Genomic DNA, 23,945 nt, shown 5'->3' with positions numbered 1-23,945 from the left:
ATGAAGAATATACAGCAGAAATATTAAGCAAGTTTTTGAAAAAAACTACAGTCAATTATTTCTAATAGATTTAGAGATATCGATTTTTTGAATTCCCTAATAGCGCGACCACTGTCGAACACCAACTCAATTCCACTTATTTTTACCAAAAATGCAAGTGTTTCTAGCTTGCACTTAAAAATGTTCAAGCTATAGGGAAAATTACGACTCCTTGATAAATAAACAAATAAAGTATCGCAAGACGTAATTAAATCGTGAAGCTGAACGCATGATGTGGAACTCTCTAGAACTTTAAGTACTGACAGAGGTACTGATTGGGTTGACCGGTCAACTGAGACAATTCTGCTATATCCCCTTCCACGTCTCTTAGCAATGTGCACCGTTTCTCGGTTTATTTCATACGTTTGGCAACGTGTTTACTGTTCTCTCTTTGTTCAGTACATTATAAACGCATTGTACTCTTCTTACATACGGAAATTTCGACCCAAGACTAACCTTTGCCAGCCCTTAGTATATGAAACAAAATACTAATAGCGATATTCTGCATTTGATTACATAGAGGTTATAAAAACAATATAACTTGACCACAGCCTATTAATAACCAGCCTGTCTTACTACGATTATTTGTATGGAAATCATATCATATAACGCTGTAGTATTAAACAGAAAATGACAAGACAATTTTCCATCAAAAAGATCTATGAAACAAATACTTGGAAATATTATTCTGTTCTTACCTTAGCCTTTATTTTATCAGCGTTGCCTTTATGTATAACCTTCTCGGTAGCAGCGGGCACTAGAATGTCAACTTCGTGGAACAGCAAATCTCCATCGTATTTCTGTGCTCCTGGGAATCCCACAACTGTTCCGTTGTTCACTCTCCATTCTTCCAGATCCTAATAGTAAAAAAAACAGTATGCTCAGTTTACATGCTAAAAACATGCCACGGATTCGAAAAAGCCTTACTTTAGGACTGATGCCTTCGGGATTGTAGATGGACCCATCGTATTCGACAACGCCTATACATTTGGCACCGGCTCTGTCAAGGTATCTCATCGTGTGAAGGCCCACATTACCAAAACCTTGGATGATAAATGTTTTGTCTTTCCAGCCGGTCTTTAAGCCGCACATTTGCATGTAGGACTCTTCGTTGATAAAGTTCTCGATACCGTGAAATACGCCTAATTTTCAACATGAAATATCATATATTTAACTTGAAATGATGTATCTATGTACTATATTTATAAAAATGACAAATATAACTTCAACTATATTCGACACCAATTAAACTTTTAGTTACAAAATCGAGGGCGAGATTTTTAAATTCATTGTTGCCAATCATAGCAACATATTCGTCGCCGGGCTGACTAACTGGAATTTAAATTTCCCGCTAGGGATTCAGGTGGTAACTCTGCTGTAAAAAATATCAAGTTGCCATATTTACTTACTTATTTTCTGACATTGTCATTCGTTTTGACACTTTAGTTTTGCATTACTAGTTTTTGATTTAAATAGTGTTGTGATATTTTAAGCTTAAAAATGTTTACTGGCAGACCTTGCAGTCGAACATTGTTCTTTTTAGAACCTCTTTTAATGCGAAGTCTGCAAGATAGCTTAATGGCAGTAAAAAAACTCATCGCAACTTTATTAGAATATTTTGAATTGGAAAGCTGTAGTAATGACCCTTTATGTCCATTAAGTACTGTTAAGGAGGTGAGTTTTGTTCATGTAAATAATAACTGTTTATATATTTATAATTAATTTATTTTTGTTTCCTAAAATATTTTGATTAAAAGAAAATATGTAAAAGTGGGCAACGCTGTGCCGGTCAAGCTTAATCACGTGACTAAAAGTTTATTTGATATGAAATATAGTGACAGTTCAAGATTCAAGAGTAAATAGATACATATTTTTAGTTTTTCCCGCTAACAGCAGGAGTGATTTCCATATGTCTTTAAACGTTAAGTGTTTCTTTTGTTAGGCAAATTTGTGTTGAAGTAAAAAGCCATTGATTTAAGTGTTTTTTTTTGTTGTGAAAACAAACAGGAAAAATAGAAAATTTTATTTATTTCCCTTTACTAGCGCAACAATTTGGATTCTGAAAGGAAATACTTAAAAAATTATACCTCTTCCAGTTGCGGAGATACGCCCATGGATACCACCCTGGTTGATCGGTTTCCCCGTTACGCACGCATGGCTGTTAATATCTTGGTACCCTATCGTTTTGGAGTAAGTGTCCGCTAACCAGGACATTTCACGTTCGCCGGTACCCATATCAGGAGCTGGTACGTCGATACTAGGCCCTAATAACCAAAAGAAACGTTAAATAACAAATTTTCATTTTGATCAACCCCATAATACCAAGCCATCAAGTCTTTTGGAGGACTGAAATTCAGTTATGGTTGGTTCATAATTCGAGTCCTAACCTTAACCTTAACATTAACCCAAAGAAATTAACCTTAACAACTTAAGAGTCTATTACACTATACTTTCGAGTCGCTCTCTGGGGTCGGGTAAAGCGGGTGTGTGGCCGAAGGAAATATATATTATATTTCAGAAATCTGCCTAAAACTTAGCCCAATCCTCAGCATTTGCCACTCAGCGTTACAAAACCATATAAATTATATATCATTGTAATCACAAAACTTCAATCTATTTCCGTATTGTAACGGAATTTTAAATTATGTCTTTATTTTCGGGAAAATTTAGTCCAAACATAAGGAATATTTTGTTGATGTTTGACCATCAAAATCTTAAAAATAAAGAAGTTGTCTAAAAATGTACTACAATACAGATATAGTATAATCTTTTATCTTTAATTTCCTTCTTCATTCGTGTAAAAATACTAGCCTGTTTTACAAAAAACTGCCGAACGCTTATTTTGCTACTTTTTCGGACTAGTGAAATGAACTCTCAAGGCAATCTTGTCTTAAGAATATTCTTAAGACACGAAAAGAGATTTGTGTGAAAGATGTTTTTACTTTGAGTGAACCTAATTTTATATTTTTCGAATTTAAAAAACTGAGTGAAGACTAATTTTTATAATAATAACAAATAACATTTACTTGTTTGTAAATAAACATAAACAATTTCGAAACCAAAAAAAATAGGTAATTATTAACATTTATAAATCTTCAAATTCAATATATCAAAAAATATTATTTAGAAATTTCTTAAAACCCTAATTTTGAGCATGAATGAATCGCAAATGAATTTTATGCAGGATCCAGACTCGCGCCGTGAAAAATACCGTGAATGGCCTTGAATTACGCGGCATTTACACGAACTTCTCATCCACACTCGCAATTGTTCGCAGTAGTGTTCACGCCCTATGTTCACGCCTTCGAGAAGAATAGATAAAATAATAATATAACTGCTAATTCTATTTTTTTCGTTTGTTATGTCTATGTATGATATCCCATAAGACAGGTTCTGCCTGGTACTGTTCCCGAAACTGTAATTCTAAATTATTATCCCACGTAGTCAGATTAAAAACAAGATACAAAGCTAAAAAATTACACCAGCGACACACACTATAAACATGTAATTTCTAAATAGAGGTTATGTACAGCACGTCGTGAGTGTGGAGAGCGTTCACGTTTCACGGGCGCGAACTCTTTGAAGCGAGCAAAAATACCGACTTCGAACGGGAAACGAGCCGCGAACGTTACGTGCCGTGAAAAGGCGTGAAATATATCCACATTCGCGTTCTCTTCTCTTCGCGGAGGTTCGCGGCGCGAATCTGGAGCTGGCATTATAGTAGCATTAGCATTATCCATAAGAATATAAAATATCCCATATTTCTTATGACCCATTAGGACTAAGACTAATGTTAAGATCGAATGTTTGGAAGTAAGAACGCTAGCATAAATCAGCCAAGAAACTCAGTTAATTTCGAGTTTGTAAGCGATTTTTGTATTTATTTTGAATCACTTCCAGATATCCACAATGCTTACCAATAAAACCCTTTTTAACCAGTTCCAAGGTGAATCTTCTTGTAATCTTCTCTAGCTCGTGTTCGGAATACTTTTTAGGGTCGATTTTGACACCGGCTTTGGCACCGCCAAAAGGTACGTCGACGCAGGCGCATTTGAAGGTCATCAGGGCCGACAGGGCTTTCACTTCGTCTTTGTTTACATCCATTGAATAACGCATGCCTAGAACCAGTATGTATTTATGAAATAGACACTACATCATTGGATAGTTTTTTAGGGACTTATTTTTAACCTCCTACTGTAAAATTATTAAATTAATAAGTTTCATAAAACAGGTAAAGGGAATTAAAAAAACGTATAAATTAATTTATAGAACGTATAAACTAAAAAAACGTATAAACTAATCTTATTATCAACAGCATCTCGTTCTCAAAAAATCAAAAAATAAAAATACAGGAAAGAATAAAATACATTTTTCCATAGCAACTGTTAAAATTGCCTTATATCTATCAAAAATAATAGATAAAATAGTACTTTAACCGCAAGGGTAGATCTGGGGTAGATTAAATGATACTCAATGATACTTTAACAGCGAGGATAGGTTAAAAACTTTATTTCTTCTCGCACGTTTTTTAATTGCTTCCATTTTTGAAAATGTTTATATTCCTTTTCATAAGTTATTCGGGATTTAAATGGGAGTAGTTTGGATATGGCGTTTGTCGCCTCAGCCTGAATATCTGTTGGTAATTTAGTTATTTCGTTTTGAGCCATTTCTGGCTCCAATTCAATCAGCAATCGACCAAAGAAGAGCACCTTAGGGATGCATGATTCGAATCGATTTTAATCGAAGATCGATCTTTTTGCCGAAAATATCGATTAAAATCGATCGATTTTTATCAAACGATCTTTTGGTAGAATCGATTTTTTTTCAAAATCGAAGATCGATTTTATTTATACATTTTTACAGGTTTATTTATTTGTTAGAATAAAAAAAACACTTTAGTTTTGCTTGAATATTTGATTCCGGTGCATCTCTAATAACAACTCCAAAATTCCGCAATCCAGCAATGAAAAATTAAGTGTAAGTGCTCGCTACCGCATGCGCCGATGTCTGTTTACCACTTTGATATTAGGTGTCAGATTTTTGTCGGTGATTCCCATATTTTTATATTTTAGATAACAGAATATTTTTTGATTTTAGCTTCTTTCCAACCGACTGATATATCAAAATTACAGAATTTACCGGTACATATTCTGTGTCAAAATCATCATAAGCATGCAAAAAGCCGAATAATTATATTTTAACATTGTTATAGTATTTTTAATTTTTACAAGTATGTCTCGGTTTGTGGGTGTTTCTGATTCAGTTTGGGATGACTGTTATTCAGTTTCAATTTTAAATGTGTTAATAAACGGTTTTACGATTTTTATGTATCTAATTTTTTTATGATTATATCGTATTTTTATTATACCAGTACACCAATACATTCAGAATCGAATATCGATATTTAATAAGATCGATCTTTTGTTGCCGATTTTTTTCTGGATCGATCTTGTTATGTCCGATCTTGAATCGATTCAAAATATCGATTTATTTTATTTTTGCGACATCCCTAGAGCACCTAGCTAGAAAAAGAATGGACTCTGCCATACTGAAAAATGGGCCTACACAAGTGGCGCCATCTATTGAGTAGGGCTTGTTTCAAATGGATCGAAGCGCGGGCTTTTTAAATGAGCGTATTTATTGAATTTTACTCTAAAATAATTAAATTTGATTATTACACAAATTCAACAATACTAATACAAGTATCGTTGTGATGTGTAAAAAATAAGATTTAACAGTATAATTTATATAATTATTAAATAAAATTAAAGCCAAACATGTGTAAATATTATTTAAAATTTTTATTTATAAGTCAAATATTTACAATCGACACGAAAGAGAATTAAAAAATATTGACTCAAAATTGACAACTAAAGAGACAGCTTTATTTATTTGTCAAATTACATGGAAACCAACGCCAACCCAGCACAATATTTTTTCTAGTCATAATAAATTCCTTGAAATCATAGAGTTAAAAATTACTTGAAATAATAATTTCTGAATATTTTTTAAAACGTAAAACGCTATGAAAAAAAGATTGTTTTATACACGGCGATAAAATTGCATTATCGCCTTGTATAAAAAATAACTATATGGTGCAGGTAAATTATTATTAAAAGCAGTTCTAAATGCATATTATTGTTGACTTATTATTTCATACTGGTTTGGATACTCTTATCTAATCTGATTAGAACAACCAAAATCCTACAAAATGAACATGAAAAATAAAAACTTAATATCTATTTCCAGTGTAAACTACTATAAATATATCATTCCAAATCATCAAATAAGTTTATCACGAGTTTAGATTATATTATAAGCGTGCTATTATTTCTACTGCATTACGTAAAAGAAACCTTAGATTGTTAGATACTCTTAAGTACGTTAAGTAGTACTTTAGTACCTTAGATTGTTAGATACTCTATGAGAAAAAAGGGTACTCTAAGAGAAGTACCTTAGCGCGTGTTTCTTACAGTATGACTTGAATGAGACAGCATAAATTTCAAATAATTAAAAACTATTGTTAATGAGATGGCCACTGAAAATTATATATTTATTTAAATCTTTGGGCTAATTCTAGCAAATTTTATTCATAAATCATGTTTTGAATCTGTATTGGAATAATTTTGACCTCGTGGCAATTGAAACTACAGGATATAGGTATAATCACTATTCATCTTACATGTTTAATAGATTTATGCTGATATTTGCATAGGTATTGATTTAATTTACATAAAAAAAAACTATTTATCATAAAAGGATTGAGAAATTACTAAGAAGTAATTTTCGTCATTTGGGGTTCCATTTTTAATTTTCCAGATATCAAAATACTTGTCATTTATTAAATATATTTTATCCCTAAAATGCCCCTTTTTGTAATCGTCGCTTGATAACACTAAAGAAGTGTGGCCAATGGGACAATGTAACACCACCATTTCTGCAATTAAAATATTAGTTTCTAACAATTTTTATGTCGATTTTCAATGAATATCATTAAACGGAGTTTGACCCGACATACTATCATTGGTTGTAATTTCAAAGGTCACTCTGATGCCGTTTTTTTCTATCGTATGGTATTTCTAACGCAACAGAGTGCTAATACAGGGTGTCCCAGAAATAAGTGCAAGTATTTTAAGGGGTGGTAGTGTGGTAGATCTCCATAAAAGAAACATATTCTCTCTTTATCGTTTTTCAAATAAGTCCAAAATAACGGAGTTATTTTACTTTGAAAATTTCCAAAAAAAAATGATTTTTTGCTAAAATTTTACCAAACCAAACCAAACCAAACCAAACAACTGAATCCTATCTGGATTTTTTTTTGTAAATTTAATCTAATACCTATGTTGCCATATTATCAAGAAATTATGTTTTTAACTAAAAACTAAAAAAAAATCCAAAATTTTTAACAAAAAATTTCGAATTTTCAATTTTTTTTTTCGCGAAAACAACCTCATAGACGTGTTTTTGGGGTTGAACTACCAGTTAAAATACTTACACTTATTTCTGGGACACCATATAAAGCACATTATATCCAATAAGTTCCGAACTGACAAAGGAGTACGACATGCGACAGGGAGACGCAATATCTCCAAAGCTGTTTACAGCAACACTAGAAGAAATCTTCCGTTAACTGGACTGGACCAAGAAATGATTAAAAATAATCTTGAAATCGAATAATAGTCCAAAGAGTGAATAAGTACTGAAGAACTACAAGCACAAATTAACGAACTAAATACAGCCAGCAATAAAGTAGGTCTCAAAATGAATTAAGCAAAAACTAAAGTAATATACAAGGAACTGGTAGATAGAAAAGGCAACACAGCACTGGAAATTGTAGAAGAATATATATATTTGGGACAACTAATACACAGCTCGGGATCTCTACTTCCAGAAATCAACAGAAGAATTAAGTTAGCAAGGAGTACTTATGGAAGAAACTCAATCATATTCAAATCTAGAATGCCACTTTACCTAAAGAAGAAAACATTCGACCAATGTGTACTACCAGTCATGCCTTATGCATGCGAAACCTGGACACTTAAAACGAACATTATTAGGAAACTGCATAGATGTCATTCACAGAATCAAATCCCTCAAATGACAATGAGCAGGATACCTGGCAAGGAGGACGAAAGAGACCTAGAGGAAGACTGAACCTGAGATGGGACCATGATATTATAGGAACTAACAGGGATAACTTGGGCCCGCATAGCCAAAAATAGACAACCAATGGGCCCAACTACAAAGAGAGTATCTAAATATGTGATTTGGCTTGGTATGGAAATGGTTGAATAAGCTGAGAGTGATGATGATGATGAAGATGATATCTAATAAAATGAAATAAAATCAGATCATTATTGTCTATTTGAAATGAAACTTTAAAACCTTTAATTTTATTTGAAGTAATTTATAATTGACACCCTGTATTATTTAGTTTATGCACAAGCCATTTAAAAATATAAATTAACCAAGCGTTTTATTAATATTAATAGATGACGCCGCATCTATATATAAACTAATTAGATTAATTTAGCCTTAATATAAAGCAATAGGAATGCGTATATTTGTTAAATAAGACAAACAGGTTCGAAATAGGTTCTAGATCGGAGCTAATAATAAAAATATATTTGATATCAATTAAACTTTTAGTTACGTAATCGAGGGCGCGATTTTGATTGCCAACCATGGATAGTGTTGATATTGTGCTGATAGTGAGGATAGTTAGTCATGCGGACTGCGCCGGGCTGACTAACTGGAATTTAAATTTCGCGCTGGAGATTCAGGTGGTAGCTCTGCTGTAAAAAATGTCAAGTTGCCACATTTATTTATCTATTTCCTGACATTGTCATTCGTTTTGACAGTGTAGTTTTGTATTACGAGTTTTTAATAATTAAGATAGCTTAATAGCAGTAAATGTAAGAATAACTTTTTTTGTTAAATTTCGCCACCCTTGTTGCATGATGTGTAATAATATATGTAATGTTACACATCTTTTTTTTTCTTCAATAAAGACGATTATTATTATTATGTTTCTAGTTACTCACTATTGTGGTTTTAGAGTATATGACGGGTTAACACCAAGTCTCTCTATTGCATACATTTTCTTACTATAGTTGTAGTTTTTAAGATTACAGCTTTCTGCATGTTAGTGTGAATGTATGGGGGTAGATCTATTGATTGTATATGTTGAGAGAATGCTTTTGTAGTTAAACCTGTTACTGATATAACTATAGGTATAATTGTTACTTTATTTTGTTTCCACATTTTCTGAATTTCTATAGCAAGTGGTGTGTATTTTTCAATTTTTTCTCTTTCTTTTGATGTTACATTGCTGTCGTTGGGTACAGCGATATCGATAATAAATGTTTGTTTATCTATTTTATTGATCAGTGTTATGTCAGGCCTATTGTTTATTATTGTTTTATCTGTATGGATTGTTCTGTCCCAGTACAGTTTATGTGTTTCATTTTCCCTTACGTTTTCAGGAGTGTACTTATAATATTGCAACCTTGTTATCATTAAGCTGTATTTGAGTGCCAGTTCTTGATGGATTATCTTTGCTACCGTGTTATGTCGATCAGTGTAATCTGTCCCCGCTAGTATTTTGTAACCCCCCGTTATATGCTCGATTGTTTCTGGATACTGCTGACATTTTCGACATTTATCTGTATCCATTCTCTCTTTCAGTATATATTTCCTATAATTTTTGGTTGCTATGACTCTGTCCTGAATGGCTAACAGAAACCCTTCAGTTTCAGGGAATAGTTGCCCTACCGACAACCACTTGTATGATAATCCGACATCTATTTGTGAGTTTTGCATTATGGCATAATGCGTCCCGTGTAGTGCCTTACCTGCCCAGGTATCTTTCTTTTCTTGTTTTGGAGTTGTGCATCTAATTATTATTATTAGTATTATTAAAAAACTCATCGCAACTTTATTAGAATATTTTGAACGAGAAAGCGGGTAGTAATGGCCCTTTATGTCCCTTAAATGCTGTTAAGAAGGCGAGTTTTGTTGATGTATAATATACAGGGTGGTCCGAACTGTATTCCGGAAACTTCGGCAGCATATTCTGCAGATAAAAATAAGTAAAAGAGTTCGTATAAATGTATGTCCTAAAATGCTTGGTTTCGTAGATACAGGGTGTAGAAGTTTCATTTTTATTTTAATTTTTTCCAAATAATTTCTGAAGTAACTGACTACTGACTGAAGTGTCTGGTAGTTTTTTGACATGAAAAATTTGATTTTGATATCAATATGACTACTACTAGTAGAGGGCGCCACCTACATATTTTTTAAGTAGTTTGAAGAGTAATAACTTTTCGTCCGTACCTGTATAAAATTACTGAGTAAAAAATATACATTTACGACGTTTTTTTACGTAAAAAAGGTCTCTTGGTAAAAATCGCCACGAGTAATAGTTTCAAGATATTTGGAATCGAAATTATCAATACCTGTCATCATTGACATAAATTAAACATGTTGACTAAATAGTTAATAGACTGAAATTATAAAGTTGAAATGTTTTTGTGCCAAAAGTTCAATAGAAACTGTTTTATCATCATTTTTTGCAGAAAAATGTATCATTAATTAAAAAAAATAAAAAATTCCCAAATTTATTATTTTCAGTGAAATAACTATCTACTCAACGTGTTTATTTTTCGTCAATAATAACATGTATTGACTATCTCCATTCTAAATATCTTGGGAACGGTTGCTCGTAGCGATTTTTACAGAGATATATTTTGCGTGAAAAGTCACAGAGATGTATATTTTCTTCCTCGGTAGTTTTATACAGGTACGGACAAAAAGTTATTACGCTTCAAAACAGTTAAAACACATGTAGGTGGCGCCCTCTAGAAGTAGGGGTCATATTGACATCAAAATCAAATTTCTCATGTCAAAAACTCCCAGACACCAATTTTCATCCAAATATTGACGCTACTTCAGAAATTATTTGGAAAAAATCGAAATAAAAATGAAACTTCTACACCCTGTATCTCTGAAAGTAAGCATTTTAGGACATACATTTATACGAACTTTTTTACTTATTTTTATCTGCAGAATATGGTGCCGAAGTTTCCGGAATACAGTTCCGACCACCCTGTATATTTATCATTAATTTATTTTTGTTTCCTAAAATATTTTGATTGAAAGAAAATATATAAAAGTGGGCAACGCTATGCCGGTGAAGCTTAATCACGCGACTAAAAGTTTATTTGGTATGATCTATAAAAAATGTCTCCCATGTAAATGTAAATCCTGCATATAAATCTGAACATCATAATATTACCATATGATAGAAAAAACGGCGTTGTTGGTAGCATAACGGTATGTGTTAATTAATCCTATTATTCTCTGTCAAGTTTTATAAAATCTGGTCTATCTAATTCGATACACTATGTATAAAAAGACTACTTAATTCTTTTCAGTCCTAGGAAAATCAAGTATTTCAACCTTGACCGTTACATTCAAATTTTAAGTAACATATTTCGACTTCATCAATAAACATTATTTCATAGATTAAAGTGAATATTAAGCGTCTGGCAATGAAAACCTGAACGGTATTGAATTGGTGCCAACGCTGCGTTTATTTTGGCATTTCATTTCACACAATTTTCAGCTTTATATTGATAAAAAAGTATGATTGTTTTAGTATGTGTAACTTGACTTTAATGTTGAAAGATTACATTTAAGTTGGTAATAAAGCTGAAATGGTTGTTCTTATCATCAATGTCGTAAGCTTATATGTTGATAACAATATTTTTTCCCAATGTTTCATGTGACTTAAATTAGAACATATTTCAATAAAAGGTTAATGTAGCATTAAATAACAAACAAAACATGTAAAAAACTTTGTTATAATAAAATATTTCAATAGATTATAACCGCTTTGATTGATAATTTTTGTATTAAGGAAACAAATATAAAGTTCTATTTTAAATATCCTTATCAGTACAGAGGAACGTTTTTTGTCGTAATAAAATACTGAAACGGCGTCATGGTGGGCTATGAAATAGTAGGTATTCAATGATAATATTGATAATTTATATCAGGGAATCATCAGGATCTTAAAAAGAGCAACAGGAACCTGTTGCTCTTACAGGCTTAAAAGCAATATCCTGGAAGTAATTATATATCGAGAAATTATGGTTACACTCGTTGAATTAGACACTTTATGTCAGTTTAATAATATATTGTCGTACTGTGCTTAGGGGGCAAACTTAAGCGTTAAAATGACTTTTTTATATTGCAATCACGTCGCAAAAATTAATACTTTTGTAAAGTTGAAAAAAAAGAACGTTTATTTAAGTTTTATAACATGTTTAATTATATTTGGATGAAAGGAATATTGCTAGTTGCTGTAGATAACTTTCCCAGTGAAAATACGTAAATAAAAAAGACTTTTTCAGGTTCAAAAAAAGGTCAAAGGACAATTTGTTTCAAAAAAGGACTGTTCTTTTCAAAAAAAGGATAGGTGGGAGCCCTAGGCTGGTGGGCCGGTGGTAGCTCTGCTGTAAAAAATGTCAAGTTTCCACATTTATTTATTTCCTGACATTGACATTCGTTTTGACACTTCAGTTTTGCTGTTAACTGAGTTTACAATTCTTCTCCATTGAGTTATATTGTGAACTGCTTCTTCCCAATGATTCTGCATGTTAATCCCCTTTAAGTTTTCGTGAAAAATATCCTTGTACCTTTTGAGTTGTCCACCCGGCCTCCTCTTATCGTCTACAAGTTCACCGTAAAGCAGATATTTTGGTATGCGGTTTTCTTGCATTCTCCATACGTGACTAGCCCATCTTAAGCGGGATTTTGTAACCATGACTTCAATACTCTCGCAGTTAGCTTTTTCAAGGACCGATACGTTTGAGACATGATGGAACCACCGGATTCTTAAGAGTTGTCTAAGGTGTCTCTGTTGCAACTTGTTTAATGCGTTCATGTGTCGGCGGTACGGCACCCAGGTTTCGCTCCCATATAACATGGTGGGGATTATAATTGCTCGGTACACTGCAAGTTTTGTTTTTGTACTCAAGTCATGATTGTAGAAAACCCTGTCTTTTAATTTCCAGAATGCTCTTGAGGCGCTGCTAATCCTGTGCTGAATTTCAGAGTCGATATTGGCCTTTTCCGAAATCAGACTGCCGAGGTAATCAAATTCCGCTACATATTCCAATAGTTCTTCTCCGATTTTTATAGCATTGTTATGATCTTCTGGGGGAGTGCACATAATTTTGGTTTTGTCGATGTTAAGCTTAAGGCCCAAAGCCTCGTATGCCCACGTATATGTGTTCAACATTTCTTGTAATTGTTGTAACGTGTTTGCAACTAGAGCGCAGTCATCAGCGTATTGAAGTTCTGTGATGAATTTTGTACGTGTTTTTGCCCTGAGTCTTTTTATGTTGAACAGACCGCCGCCGCTGTCATATCTGTATCTAATGCCCAATCCTCTCTCCTGCAGTTTGCTGTCCACTATAATGGAGAGCGCTGCCATGAATATGTTGAATAGGAGAGGCGCTAAGACACATCCCTGCCTAACTCCTGTATTTGTCAGGAAGGGATCGCTCAGTGATCCATGATGTGACACTCTTGACTGGTTGTTGTTATGTATATTGTGATACTTTAAGCTTGAAAATGTTTATTAGCAGACCTTGCAGTCGAACATTGTTCTTTTTAGAACCTCTTTCAGCGCGAAGTGTACAAGATAGCTTAATAGCCGTAAAAAAACTCATCACAACTTTATTAGAATATTTTGAACGGGAAAGCGGTAGTAATGGCCCTTTATGTCCCTTAAGTGCTGTTAAGAAGGTGAGTTTTGTTGATGTAAATAATAACTGTTAATATATTTATAATTAATTTATTTTTGTTTCCTAAAATATTTTGATTAAAAAAAATATGTAAAAGTGGGCCACGCTGTGCCGGTCAAGCTTAATCACGTGACCTAAGTTTATTTGGTATGAACTGTAGATAGGAATCAACAAGGCAAAAATTAAAATTATCAATTTTCGTTTCAAAGGACACTGTGATGCTTTTTTTTCAATCGTAAGTGCTATTAAGGTTTGCATAAAATGACTTCTCAATTAAAATAGATAAACATGTGTTCGTACGACTACAAAGTATAAAATAGTTACACATCCCAGTTTAAACAATTCACTAGCGAATCTGCAAACATATTTAATGTTCGCGATACATTGTTTTTGTTGCTAAGCAAATTCTAATCTTATTATCAGCAGCATCTCATTCTCACTGATGTCACAAATTGTTTAGCGTAGAGCTAACATCTCTGAGGGGGGTATCAAAACTACTCGAAACTGCTAATTGTCTTGTTAAACACAATCGACTTTTGTAGTACTCTTCACAAATTCGTCAGTTTTTTTTATTTTTTATCTAAAATATTTGTACTCGTGAGACAATAATAGTTATTCGAATTTTTAATTAGCATGAGTGTACTAAAAATCTCGATTATATAATAAGTATGTATAATTACTTTTGTAAAATGTATAAAAATAAAATGTCGGCATGTTTGACTAGATAATTTGAATTGAACTAAAAATATATAAATTATATTATATATTAATTTTTCATGTTATAAAAATAAACAAATTATATAATATAAAATTCTTAACATAGTAATAAGAACTATAGAAAAAAAAAGATATTTATAGTTGCTTTTAAAATGTATGCACATACCATGGAAGATAATTTTAATTGGGTTAGAAATATTAATTAAAATTTTATACTGTTAAAATAAATAAATAACACATTAATGACATAGTAATAGAGAGCGTTAGAAAAAAATTACTTAAAATAAAACTGATATGAGGAGAATGATTGACACATTGGCAATACATGAAATAAATTATACCCTAACAATATGATTAGTTTGTCTTAATAGTTAATAAGTTGTAAATCAATTAGATATATATGTAATATCAAAATATGGTTATTATTACTTACTACAATACTATAAGTTCTACATTTTATATTTTAGTGTTTATTTATGTGTTAACACTACTTTTGTATACACTGTGTTCACTATTTTATTGAATAGTTTAGGAATTTACTATTTTTTTTAATAAATAAATTTGAATCTTGTGTGCAAAATATACATAAACTAAATTAATAAAAAAGTAATCAGTGTGTGTTGTGTGTTGCGGATATACTTATTTTATAGTTTTATATTAGAAATAGCAGTTTTGTTCACCTTTAGTGGGATCGAAAAAAAAACATGTTACAGTAGCTCTCGAAATGACAATCTATTTTCTTAAATATCTTGAAGTCAAGATGGAACACAACAATTTCAGAGAAATATTTAACTATTTACTCCAGTATTAATTTATTTTATATTTAATAAACTGCTAATTATTGTAGGTACTCGGCTACGGAGTACAATAATATATTTGATATCAATTAAATTAGTTACGTAATCGAGGGCGTGATTTTTAAATTCATTGTTACCAACCATGGACATATTCGGCGCCGCGCTGACTAACTGGAATTCAAATTTCGCGCTAGGGATTCAGGTGGTAGCTCTGGTAAAAAATGTCAATTTGCCGCATTTATTTATTTATTTACTGACAATGTCATTCGTTTTGACACTTTAGTTTTGTATTACGAGTTTTTGGTTTAAATAAATAGTGTTGTGATACTTTAAGCTTAAAAATGTTTACTAGCAGACCTTGCAGTCGAACATTGTTCTTTTTAGAACCTTTTTTAGTGTGAAGTGTACAGGGTAGCTTAATAGCCGTAAAACAACTCAATGCAACTTTATTAGAATATTTTGAACGGGAAAACGGTAGTAATGACCCTTTATGTCCCTTAAGTGCTGTTAAAAAGGTGAGTTTTGTTGATGTAAATAATAACTGTTTATACAGGGTTGTTTACCACATACGACACGGAGTATTGTAGCTAAACGATTAGATTTTTATAAATTGTAAGGTTTGGGTTCGTTGAAGGACTATTAGAGCTACAATTTAAAAATATTTTTACATGATATAGAGGTTCCCAAATAAGTAAAAAATATTATAGTTGAATTTTTTTAAAGAGAACACCCTGTATATTATTCTATTTTTGGATTCTACGATTGAAATAAAGGTAAATTTGATTAAGGCTTATCATACTTAAACCTTACCGTTTTTGAAATATTTTCAATTTTATGAAATTGCAGTAAAAATTTTAAGGCTTCATTTCTCCAAGGGTATCAAAGTTTTTCATACTAAATATTTACTGAAGATTATTTATTGATCAGATATTATGTAGCAATAACAAAAAATTTACTACCTTATAGAGAGTGTCCAAAAATTTATATTAAATAATTACTAGCTTCAAACGGCATTAACCTGTTTAATTTAAATGGAACACCCTGTATATTTTACGTGAATCATATGCACAATTTAATTGTCTATCAAATTTTATTATACCATTCTTTACCTATCTCTTCAAGTTTTCGTAGAAAATGCATTTTTTTATAATTTAGCATTTATCACTATACCTATGGAATATTGACATTTTAGATTTTTTTAAAGCAACAGATATGTACAAAATGTACAGGTGATAAATATTGCAAGCCCATTGTATACAAAAAAAAACTATTTAAATCTTTGTCAAAGAGTATACCAATTGAATATACCACCATTATTTCCGACCAAAAATTAGTTAATTATATACTTAATTTATTTTTTAATTACAAAAGTATTCTAATAAATGTGAATTTGGCTCAGAAATCAATATAATAATAAGTTATGAAAATGAATGTCTCTGTTTTTTAAATAAGCATTTGTCAAAAAATGAAATAAAATTTATAAGGTGTTACTTTTTACCACACTGTCTAATACACACACAAAATTCAGCTTTTCAGTTTTGGAGCAATTATTATTAATCAACGTAAACAGTCAATTAATGTAGTTTGAATACTGGGATCATATTAATTGGTCCTCTTTAACAAAAAATATTTAAACAGTTTTTATTATATTTTTTAATGAAATAAGCGAACTCTATCGACAATATTAGTATCTGTATTCTTTGAAAATTTGTTACATCTTTAAAAATAATCTAAAATGTCAATATTCCATGGGTATAGTGATAAATGAGGTCTAAATTATAAGAAAATGCATTTTCTACGAAAACTTGAAGAGATGGGTAAAGAATGGTATAATACAATTTGATAGACAATTAAATTGTGCATATGATTCATGTAAAATATACAGAGTGTTCCATTTAAATTAAACAAGTTATTGCCGTTTAAAGCTAGTAATTGTTTAATATAAATTTTTGGACACTGTGTATAAGGTAGTAGAATTTTTATTATTGCAACACAATATCTGATCAATAAATAATCTTCAGTAAATATTTAGTATTAAAAACTTTGATACCCTTGGAGAAATGAACCTTTAAAAATTTTACTGCAATTTCATAAAATTGAGAATATTTCAAAAACGGTAAGGTTTAAGTGTGATAAACCGTAATCAAATTTGCCTTTATTTTAATCGTAGAATCTAAAAATAGAATAATATACAGGGTGTTCTCTTTAAAAAAATACAACTATAATATTTTTTACTTATTTGGGACACTCTGTATCTTGTAAAAATATTTTTAAATTGTAGCTCTAATAGTCCTTCAACGAACCCAAAACTTACAATTTGTAAAAATCTAATCTTTTAACTACAATACTCCATGTCGTATGTGGTGAACAGCCCTGTATATTTATAACAATTAATTTATTTTTGTTTCATAAAATATTTTAATTGAAATATGTAAAAGTTGGCAACGCTGTGCCGGTCAAGTTTAATCACAAAACTAAAAGTTTATTTGATATGAAATATAGTGACAGCTCATAATAGAGTAAAAATATGTCTTTAATAATTGTTATTTGACGTCTTACCTATTAACTTAATTCGAATAAAGTATCAAGAATATTAATAATGCAAACTGTACCTCCTTTACAGGGCAGCCTGTGAGTACTGTGCTGAGCCCTGTATCCCTTGATGATCTCGTACGACCCGTTATCCCTTTTGATGGGGAAGGCCACCTCGATAATGTGATCGCAATGTTCCATGTGCGTGAGAATGCCCTTGACCTTTTCCTTGCGCTGTTCCAAGGTCAATTTCGAGCCCTTCACTTTGGAGAGGTCCTCGACCAGCTTGTCCTCGACCAACACGCAGGCCTTGTGGAAGAAATACTCGACCATATCGAAAAACTTGGGATTTGGATTGTCCGGCATATCCTAGAGAAAGTGAGTAGTTCGTAACATACCGTATGATCAAAAATATTTTAAGTATGATTAAGTGGGGTTTAACCTGTAATTGCAGTAAAAAAATCTTGTCAAATTTTCATAACAATTGTCTTTTTGATCTCATACAAAGCAAGATTGATAGTAAAACTTTTTGAACATAATGTACAAAAGTGGCTCACCCCTATAACTTTTTTTTCAAATAAAAAAAAACAAGATTTGGTATGTTAGTATATGACATAAATTAGGATTGATTGACGTATTCAATAGTTTTTGGTCACTTCCTGTTTCACCGGAAGTGACTACAATTTATGATTTTTAAATGGCACCCTCGGTATATTTCACTCTGAATAGAATGACATATCATAAGTCAATTTTTGATATTATCGCATATGGTTTATTTGAAATTGTAACATGCGGTTATAACGACAATTTGACTCGAAATACCAAGTGTATATGGTACCAAATTATTTATATTGCTTTTTCTAAATTTCCTAATGAGCCACCCTTGTTCCATTTGAAAAAATTGAGATATGATTAAAAATACGATTTGGGCATCTTTTAACTAGCCAGGACAAAACACGAAAAACATCAGACGATCAAATATATTTTTCCAAGGCTCCTTGATTAAAAATTAGCGCTTTTAACGCAGCCACGGCACTCTAGATTGAAATATAAAATACCTACGATTTCTTTTTAAGCGAAAATGTCAAAAGTTGACATATGATATGTCATTCTACTCAAAGTATCATTTTCTATCGAATAAAGTCAATCAATATATCAAGAGTCCTATTTAAAAATCAAAAATTTTAGTCATTTCCGGTGAAACAGGAAGTGACCAAAAACTAGTGAATACGTCAATCAATCCTAATTTATGTCATATACTAACATACCAAATCTCGTTTTTTTACCTTAAAAAATAAAAAAAAAATTATAGGGATGAGCCACTTTTGAGACGTACCCAGTAGGTATCTCGATTTTTTATAATATCTAATAAAAAGTAGAGTTAATATAGTAAAGCAGTGTAACTAGGTACCTACTTCAAAAAAATATTTATGAATAGGTAAATGTTCCATACTACCGAAAAAAAAACGGCGCCAGAGTTGGCTTGGAAATGAAGATCGCAGATATTTTATTATGTAAAAAATTATATAGCGAATGTTATTGATTGTTACTTCCAGCCCACTGACGCTGTTTTTTTTTTCGTTCCAAGTAGGTACCGTATCATCGAGAAAAAAACGGCGACAGCGATGGCTATGGAATGAAGATCGCTGTCATTTTATATGTAAATTTATATGGGAAATGTCATCGATGTTCATTTCCCAGCCAACTGGACGCCGTTTTTTTTCGATCATATGGTATAATACTTAAACTATACTTTTCTCAGTCTAGGCAGCCTATTTGATTTTTTCCAATTTCAGAGAATGTGATTAAAAAATAACTCTCAAATAAGACTTTCAACACGTAAATAATAAAAATAGAAAAATGTGTAATGCGTTTCATAGGTAGGCTTGTACCTAATTATTTATTTTATTATTTACCTTTTTTTTATGCTTGTACCTTATTGTTTTTAGATTAAAAAAAAAAGATTATTTAAAATGTAGGTACCTAATTTTCCAAATTCTTTTTTCTGAACGTTTGTTAAATGCTTAGATACTTACTGATACTTATTTGTTTTTATGAAAATTTTAAATAGATTTAAAAGGATTTCGTAGGATATCTAAATAAATTGACCTTTACTGTAGTGTTAACCTATGGTTTTAACGCATAAAGTAGCGGTTTAAAATAAATAAATTTTGACCAAACAGTCAATTATAATTGGGAAATAATTGATGTCAATGATTCCGTAATTTTTCAGATTGATGTTGATTTGTCTTGGAAAGAGAATACTGGTACCTATACATTTATAAACATTTACAGCAATTACAACCTCATTTATAGGATTTTTATCAGCATCATGTTTATTTATATTTGCATAATGGTAACAATTATTAACGTAAACCATGCGCTAATGTATTTTCATGTTTTTCCTGCAAGTATTTCACTTAACCTAACATAAAATTAATTAAAAATTAAAGTTGAAAAATTTGTCTCACCTTTAGACGATCTGGTATAACGTGTTCGGCATAATTCCTGCTTTGCTGCACGTTGTTTGCTGCGGGTAGCACTTTGAGTATGGACCCCAGCTCCCCTTTAATGGGGGCTGCAGCTTTGGACACCAAATTGAACATTCCTGCGGTGGTGGTTGCGTAATTGGGGCACTATCCCGACCTAATCCCGATACTCTAAAAATAAGTTATCGACCGGGAAGCACCAGCTCTGACAACCGACTATCTATAATATCTACGTGCCCGGAGATGCCGAAATTCGCTTTCTAGAACGTGACCTGCGAGCCTGCCACTGTCCCGTTCCTGCTAAAACGCCAACTTCTCCACTTGCTGCTATTTTAAAACGGTCACCGAAAACACCAGCTTGTTTTCTAGCGATTTTTCTCCCACTTTGGCAACGATGTTCGATGTCTTTCAAAATTTAATTACAATAATTTTCATTCCTTTAAGTTGAAAAGCTACTTGTGCCTATCAAGCATCTCTCACGACCATCCAAAGTTATGATATTTCCTATGTAATTTATTACTTTTTAGCACAGGTTGTTTTTGCTGTTTCTTGTTCGAAAGAGGTACAAAAAAATAACAAAAATGTCCAATTTTGCAACTGTCAGCGAAGCTGTCAAAATATGTACACGTGTGTAAACGGTTATCTACCTTTACTACCTGCGGTAGTTTTCAAAAACAGCTGTGAACTGTGAACTGTGAATATTAGGTTAGATTTCTTATTGTGGTGATTTGTCAATATTTACCATATATTTACAGATTAATTATTATGTATTAGTTTATGTAGTTTTTTTATTAATTAATACATTAAAATGGATATAACTACCTTATTTAAAGCGTGCGTGAAGACTGTAAAGGCTACAAATAAGGATTTAGGTGTTACCAGCCCTAAGACAAACATTTTAAAAAGCAGTAACAGAGACGTGCATTTAACGAAAGCTAGGGAAATTGTTAAACAAATAACCAGTTTACAGACGTTTTTATTAGAGAACAAAGCAGCATATTTAAATGTAATCAATTATTTATCTACAAATAAAACCATGACTGAAATGGATAGAGAGCAAGTAGATTTGATGGCAGAAAATATTGTGAGTTCATGTACCAATCTTATAAATGACTACAAAAAGGAAATTCGGGGTATCCACAAAAGTGCACAGAAGGAAGAACATTATCAGTATGTAATCGAGTCATTAGAGAGTTACTTAAAGGCTGTGTCAAAGATTTATACAGAAGCCAAGGCAGTTAGGGTAAAGAGGGTGATTGATATACATAAACTATCGAAATTAGAAACTAAACCTGTTAATAAAGAAAGTTTAAACCTGTCCAGATTAAATAACACAAGTAAGGATGGATCTGGAGATTTTACTTCGTCATTAAAAAATAAAACGCCACAAACACCATCTCCTTTAATTGATTACGACAATGGACTTAGTACAGAAGACATGCAAATGTTTGAAGAAGAAAACGAGCACTTATTTAACGAATTAAATAATATTTCTGATGAAGTAAGTTATTTTTTGTTATATCAATTTTTTTTCTACACATACATATGTAGGTTCAACATATGGAAGGCAAAGTTGTTCACATAGCTGAATTGCAACAGATGTTTACAGAAAAAGTTTTACAGCAAGAAAAGGATATTGAACGAATTGCAGATACTGTTGTGGGGTCAACAGAAAATATTCGAGATGCTAATAAGCAAATAAAACAGGCAATACAGAGAAATGCAGGTTTAAGAGTGTGGGTTCTGTTCTTTTTACTTGTTATGTCGTTTAGTTTATTGTTTTTAGACTGGTATAATGATTAAATAATTTTTATTTACTATAACTTTGTTTTATTTTTAAGCTGAAATATTACAATAGACTCTAAAAGGCACCTAAAACTTAGCAATAAACATCACAGAAATGACTAAAATACTCAATAAATACGTATGTTTCAACATTATTCAAACTCGGGAATGTCATCAAAAGAATATCCTGGAACTTCTTTGTATGCATAATAGGCAATTCTGACATGGTAAGCTCCAGGAATAAACATAATAAGTCCCAGTATTATCATTGGCCACATTCGATCAGGGTATTCAAGGACTAATCTTCCACTGATGGCTAATGACCCAAAAACTAACAAACTTGTACCAACAACTATAAACCAAAAATTATAATAGTAATAATAGTTTTACTTTATGAATCAAAAGTAACCTATGCCTAGCTATTTTATGTATACATATACCTAAAAGCATGGTGGCTAAGAAAATTGCTTTCCATGGTATTTTTTGGGCTGGTACTTGAAACTGAGCGTCTACAAATCCATTATCTCGAGTGGGTAGTTTTAAATAATCTTGATTTTTTGGTCTCTTTCGAGCCGCAGCAATATCATCAAAATAGTCTAAAATTACATGGCAGCTAGTGTCCTTCATTGTAGTGTATAGTTAATTCAATATTATGATTTTCTTACCAGATATCGAGTACAAGCTCATATTTAATTTATTTAGTTGCGTTGAATTTTTGGAAGTAATTTTGTTTGTATTTACTTTATGTGGAATACGTGTAACGTGTAAGACAGAGATACATTACTTGGTAAGAGATAGAAAATAACACTTGTGTTGCTACCTATTAAAGAATTATTGAAATTTATTCTGATTTAAAGTAGAAATCTGAAAAAAAAAAGAAAATTATATTACCTAACTATTACAGGTTCCTATTAAAATAAAATGATAAAACTGCCATCTATTGACCAGTAGCTATAGTAATTAGATAAACAGGTATTTATTATACCGACAATGATGGAGAACAACTATGCCATCTATTGGCAGGTCATTAAAGTATAAACTATAAAATCTATTACCGATTATAATTTTTAATATTGAAATAAAAAGGACTATTTAAAAAAGAAAAACCAGACTTCTCGCTAGGAACTGTGTTCCTAAAAAACCTTTGATAAAAGTATCAGGCAACACACCGAAACTGAACAGAAAACCATAACCAAAGCCATAACCAAGGCAAGAAACTAAATGAAGGCCATAAAATACACAAATGAAATAAAAAATTTAAGGAGTAAACAAAACGACAAGGTGTTTAATAAATAGATATTTATTTATTCTTAAAGAGTGCCTATTACATTAGCATTTTTTTTTCGGTAAACTGTATTCACAGTTAAATAATAAATGTATTCTCTCACGTTAATTTACAACTATAAAATCTGTACAAAAAATTCTACTAGAGTTCCAATTAATAGAAGCAATTAAGCAATTGTTGTGTTCCAACATATAAAATATTGCTCTTGAATAGATATGTGCCGAATTTTTTCATTCATCCGGCAATATTCACTTTTTTCCAATAAGGTACATTCTAAAATAATAAAATTCCCTTTTTTGCAATGTTTACTAAAAACTTTTTTTTTTACTCAGAAATTACTGGAGTATAAATTATTTGCATTCCAATTTAAAAAAAATATTTGCATTCCAATTTAAAATAAAAATACCAATTTATATTAGACTATAAGAAATTACATGAAATATTAAAACATAATTGGGCAGTCAGAGCCTTGATGCAAACTATTCCC

General features: G+C 31.4%; 3 protein-coding genes across 5 annotated transcripts in view; 1 reads left to right on the top strand and 2 right to left on the bottom strand.

Annotated features, from left to right (window-relative positions):
• LOC115879784 (glutamate dehydrogenase, mitochondrial-like) overlaps positions 1-20,767 on the bottom strand; it is a 40,791-nt gene extending 20,024 nt beyond the window's left edge. The window contains exons 1-6 of one of the 3 annotated variants that reach the window (XM_030896771.1): positions 20,371-20,767; positions 17,980-18,268; positions 3,957-4,157; positions 2,127-2,303; positions 967-1,181; positions 738-896 (exon numbers count right to left, since the gene is read on the bottom strand). In XM_030896771.1, coding sequence (XP_030752631.1) covers positions 738-896; positions 967-1,181; positions 2,127-2,303; positions 3,957-4,157; positions 17,980-18,268; positions 20,371-20,505 — 1,176 coding nt within the window. In that variant the 5' untranslated portion in view covers positions 20,506-20,767. The remainder of the gene's footprint in view (positions 1-737; positions 897-966; positions 1,182-2,126; positions 2,304-3,956; positions 4,158-17,979; positions 18,269-20,370) is intronic. The other 2 variants (XM_030896772.1, XM_030896770.1) reach the window with 2 other exon arrangements.
• A 291-nt stretch (positions 20,768-21,058) lies between these two features.
• On the top strand, positions 21,059-22,206 carry LOC115879786 (syntaxin-18). Its single transcript, XM_030896773.1, has 2 exons — positions 21,059-21,889; positions 21,940-22,206. The coding sequence occupies exons 1-2, from the start codon at positions 21,197-21,199 to the stop codon at positions 22,189-22,191; spliced, it is 945 nt and encodes a 314-aa protein (XP_030752633.1). The 5' UTR covers positions 21,059-21,196; the 3' UTR covers positions 22,192-22,206.
• LOC115879787 (transmembrane protein 230-like) lies at positions 22,202-22,961 on the bottom strand. The gene is made up of 3 exons (XM_030896774.1): positions 22,839-22,961; positions 22,614-22,769; positions 22,202-22,525 (listed from the first exon to the last, which is right to left on the bottom strand). Exons 1-3 carry the CDS (start codon positions 22,858-22,860, stop codon positions 22,326-22,328), a joined length of 378 nt encoding a protein of 125 aa, XP_030752634.1. The 5' UTR covers positions 22,861-22,961; the 3' UTR covers positions 22,202-22,325.
• Between the last annotated feature and the right edge of the window lie 984 nt (positions 22,962-23,945).

The sequence above is a fragment of the Sitophilus oryzae genome, unplaced genomic scaffold (assembly GCF_002938485.1).
Source record: "Sitophilus oryzae breed Bouriz unplaced genomic scaffold, Soryzae_2.0 scaffold_1586_pilon_pilon, whole genome shotgun sequence".
Taxonomy (NCBI): Eukaryota; Metazoa; Arthropoda; class Insecta; order Coleoptera; family Curculionidae; genus Sitophilus; species Sitophilus oryzae.
Note: the sequence above shows the minus strand (reverse complement) of the source record. Positions and strands in the feature narration are given on the sequence as shown.

Bases quoted from the DNA above. Each gene is read 5' to 3' on its own strand.
- LOC115879787 (XM_030896774.1), bottom strand. From the start codon at position 22,860: ATGAGCTTGTACTCGATATCTG. The intron at 22,770-22,838 runs GTAAGAAAATCA...ATGTAATTTTAG, and splicing joins GAGCTTGTACTCGATATCTG to ACTATTTTGATGATATTGCT. The intron at 22,526-22,613 runs GTATATGTATAC...TTTGGTTTATAG, and splicing joins CTTAGCCACCATGCTTTTAG to TTGTTGGTACAAGTTTGTTA.
- LOC115879786 (XM_030896773.1), top strand. From the start codon at position 21,197: ATGGATATAACTACCTTATTTAAAGCGTGCGTGAAGACTGTAAAGGCT. The intron at 21,890-21,939 runs GTAAGTTATTTT...ATACATATGTAG, and splicing joins TAAATAATATTTCTGATGAA to GTTCAACATATGGAAGGCAA.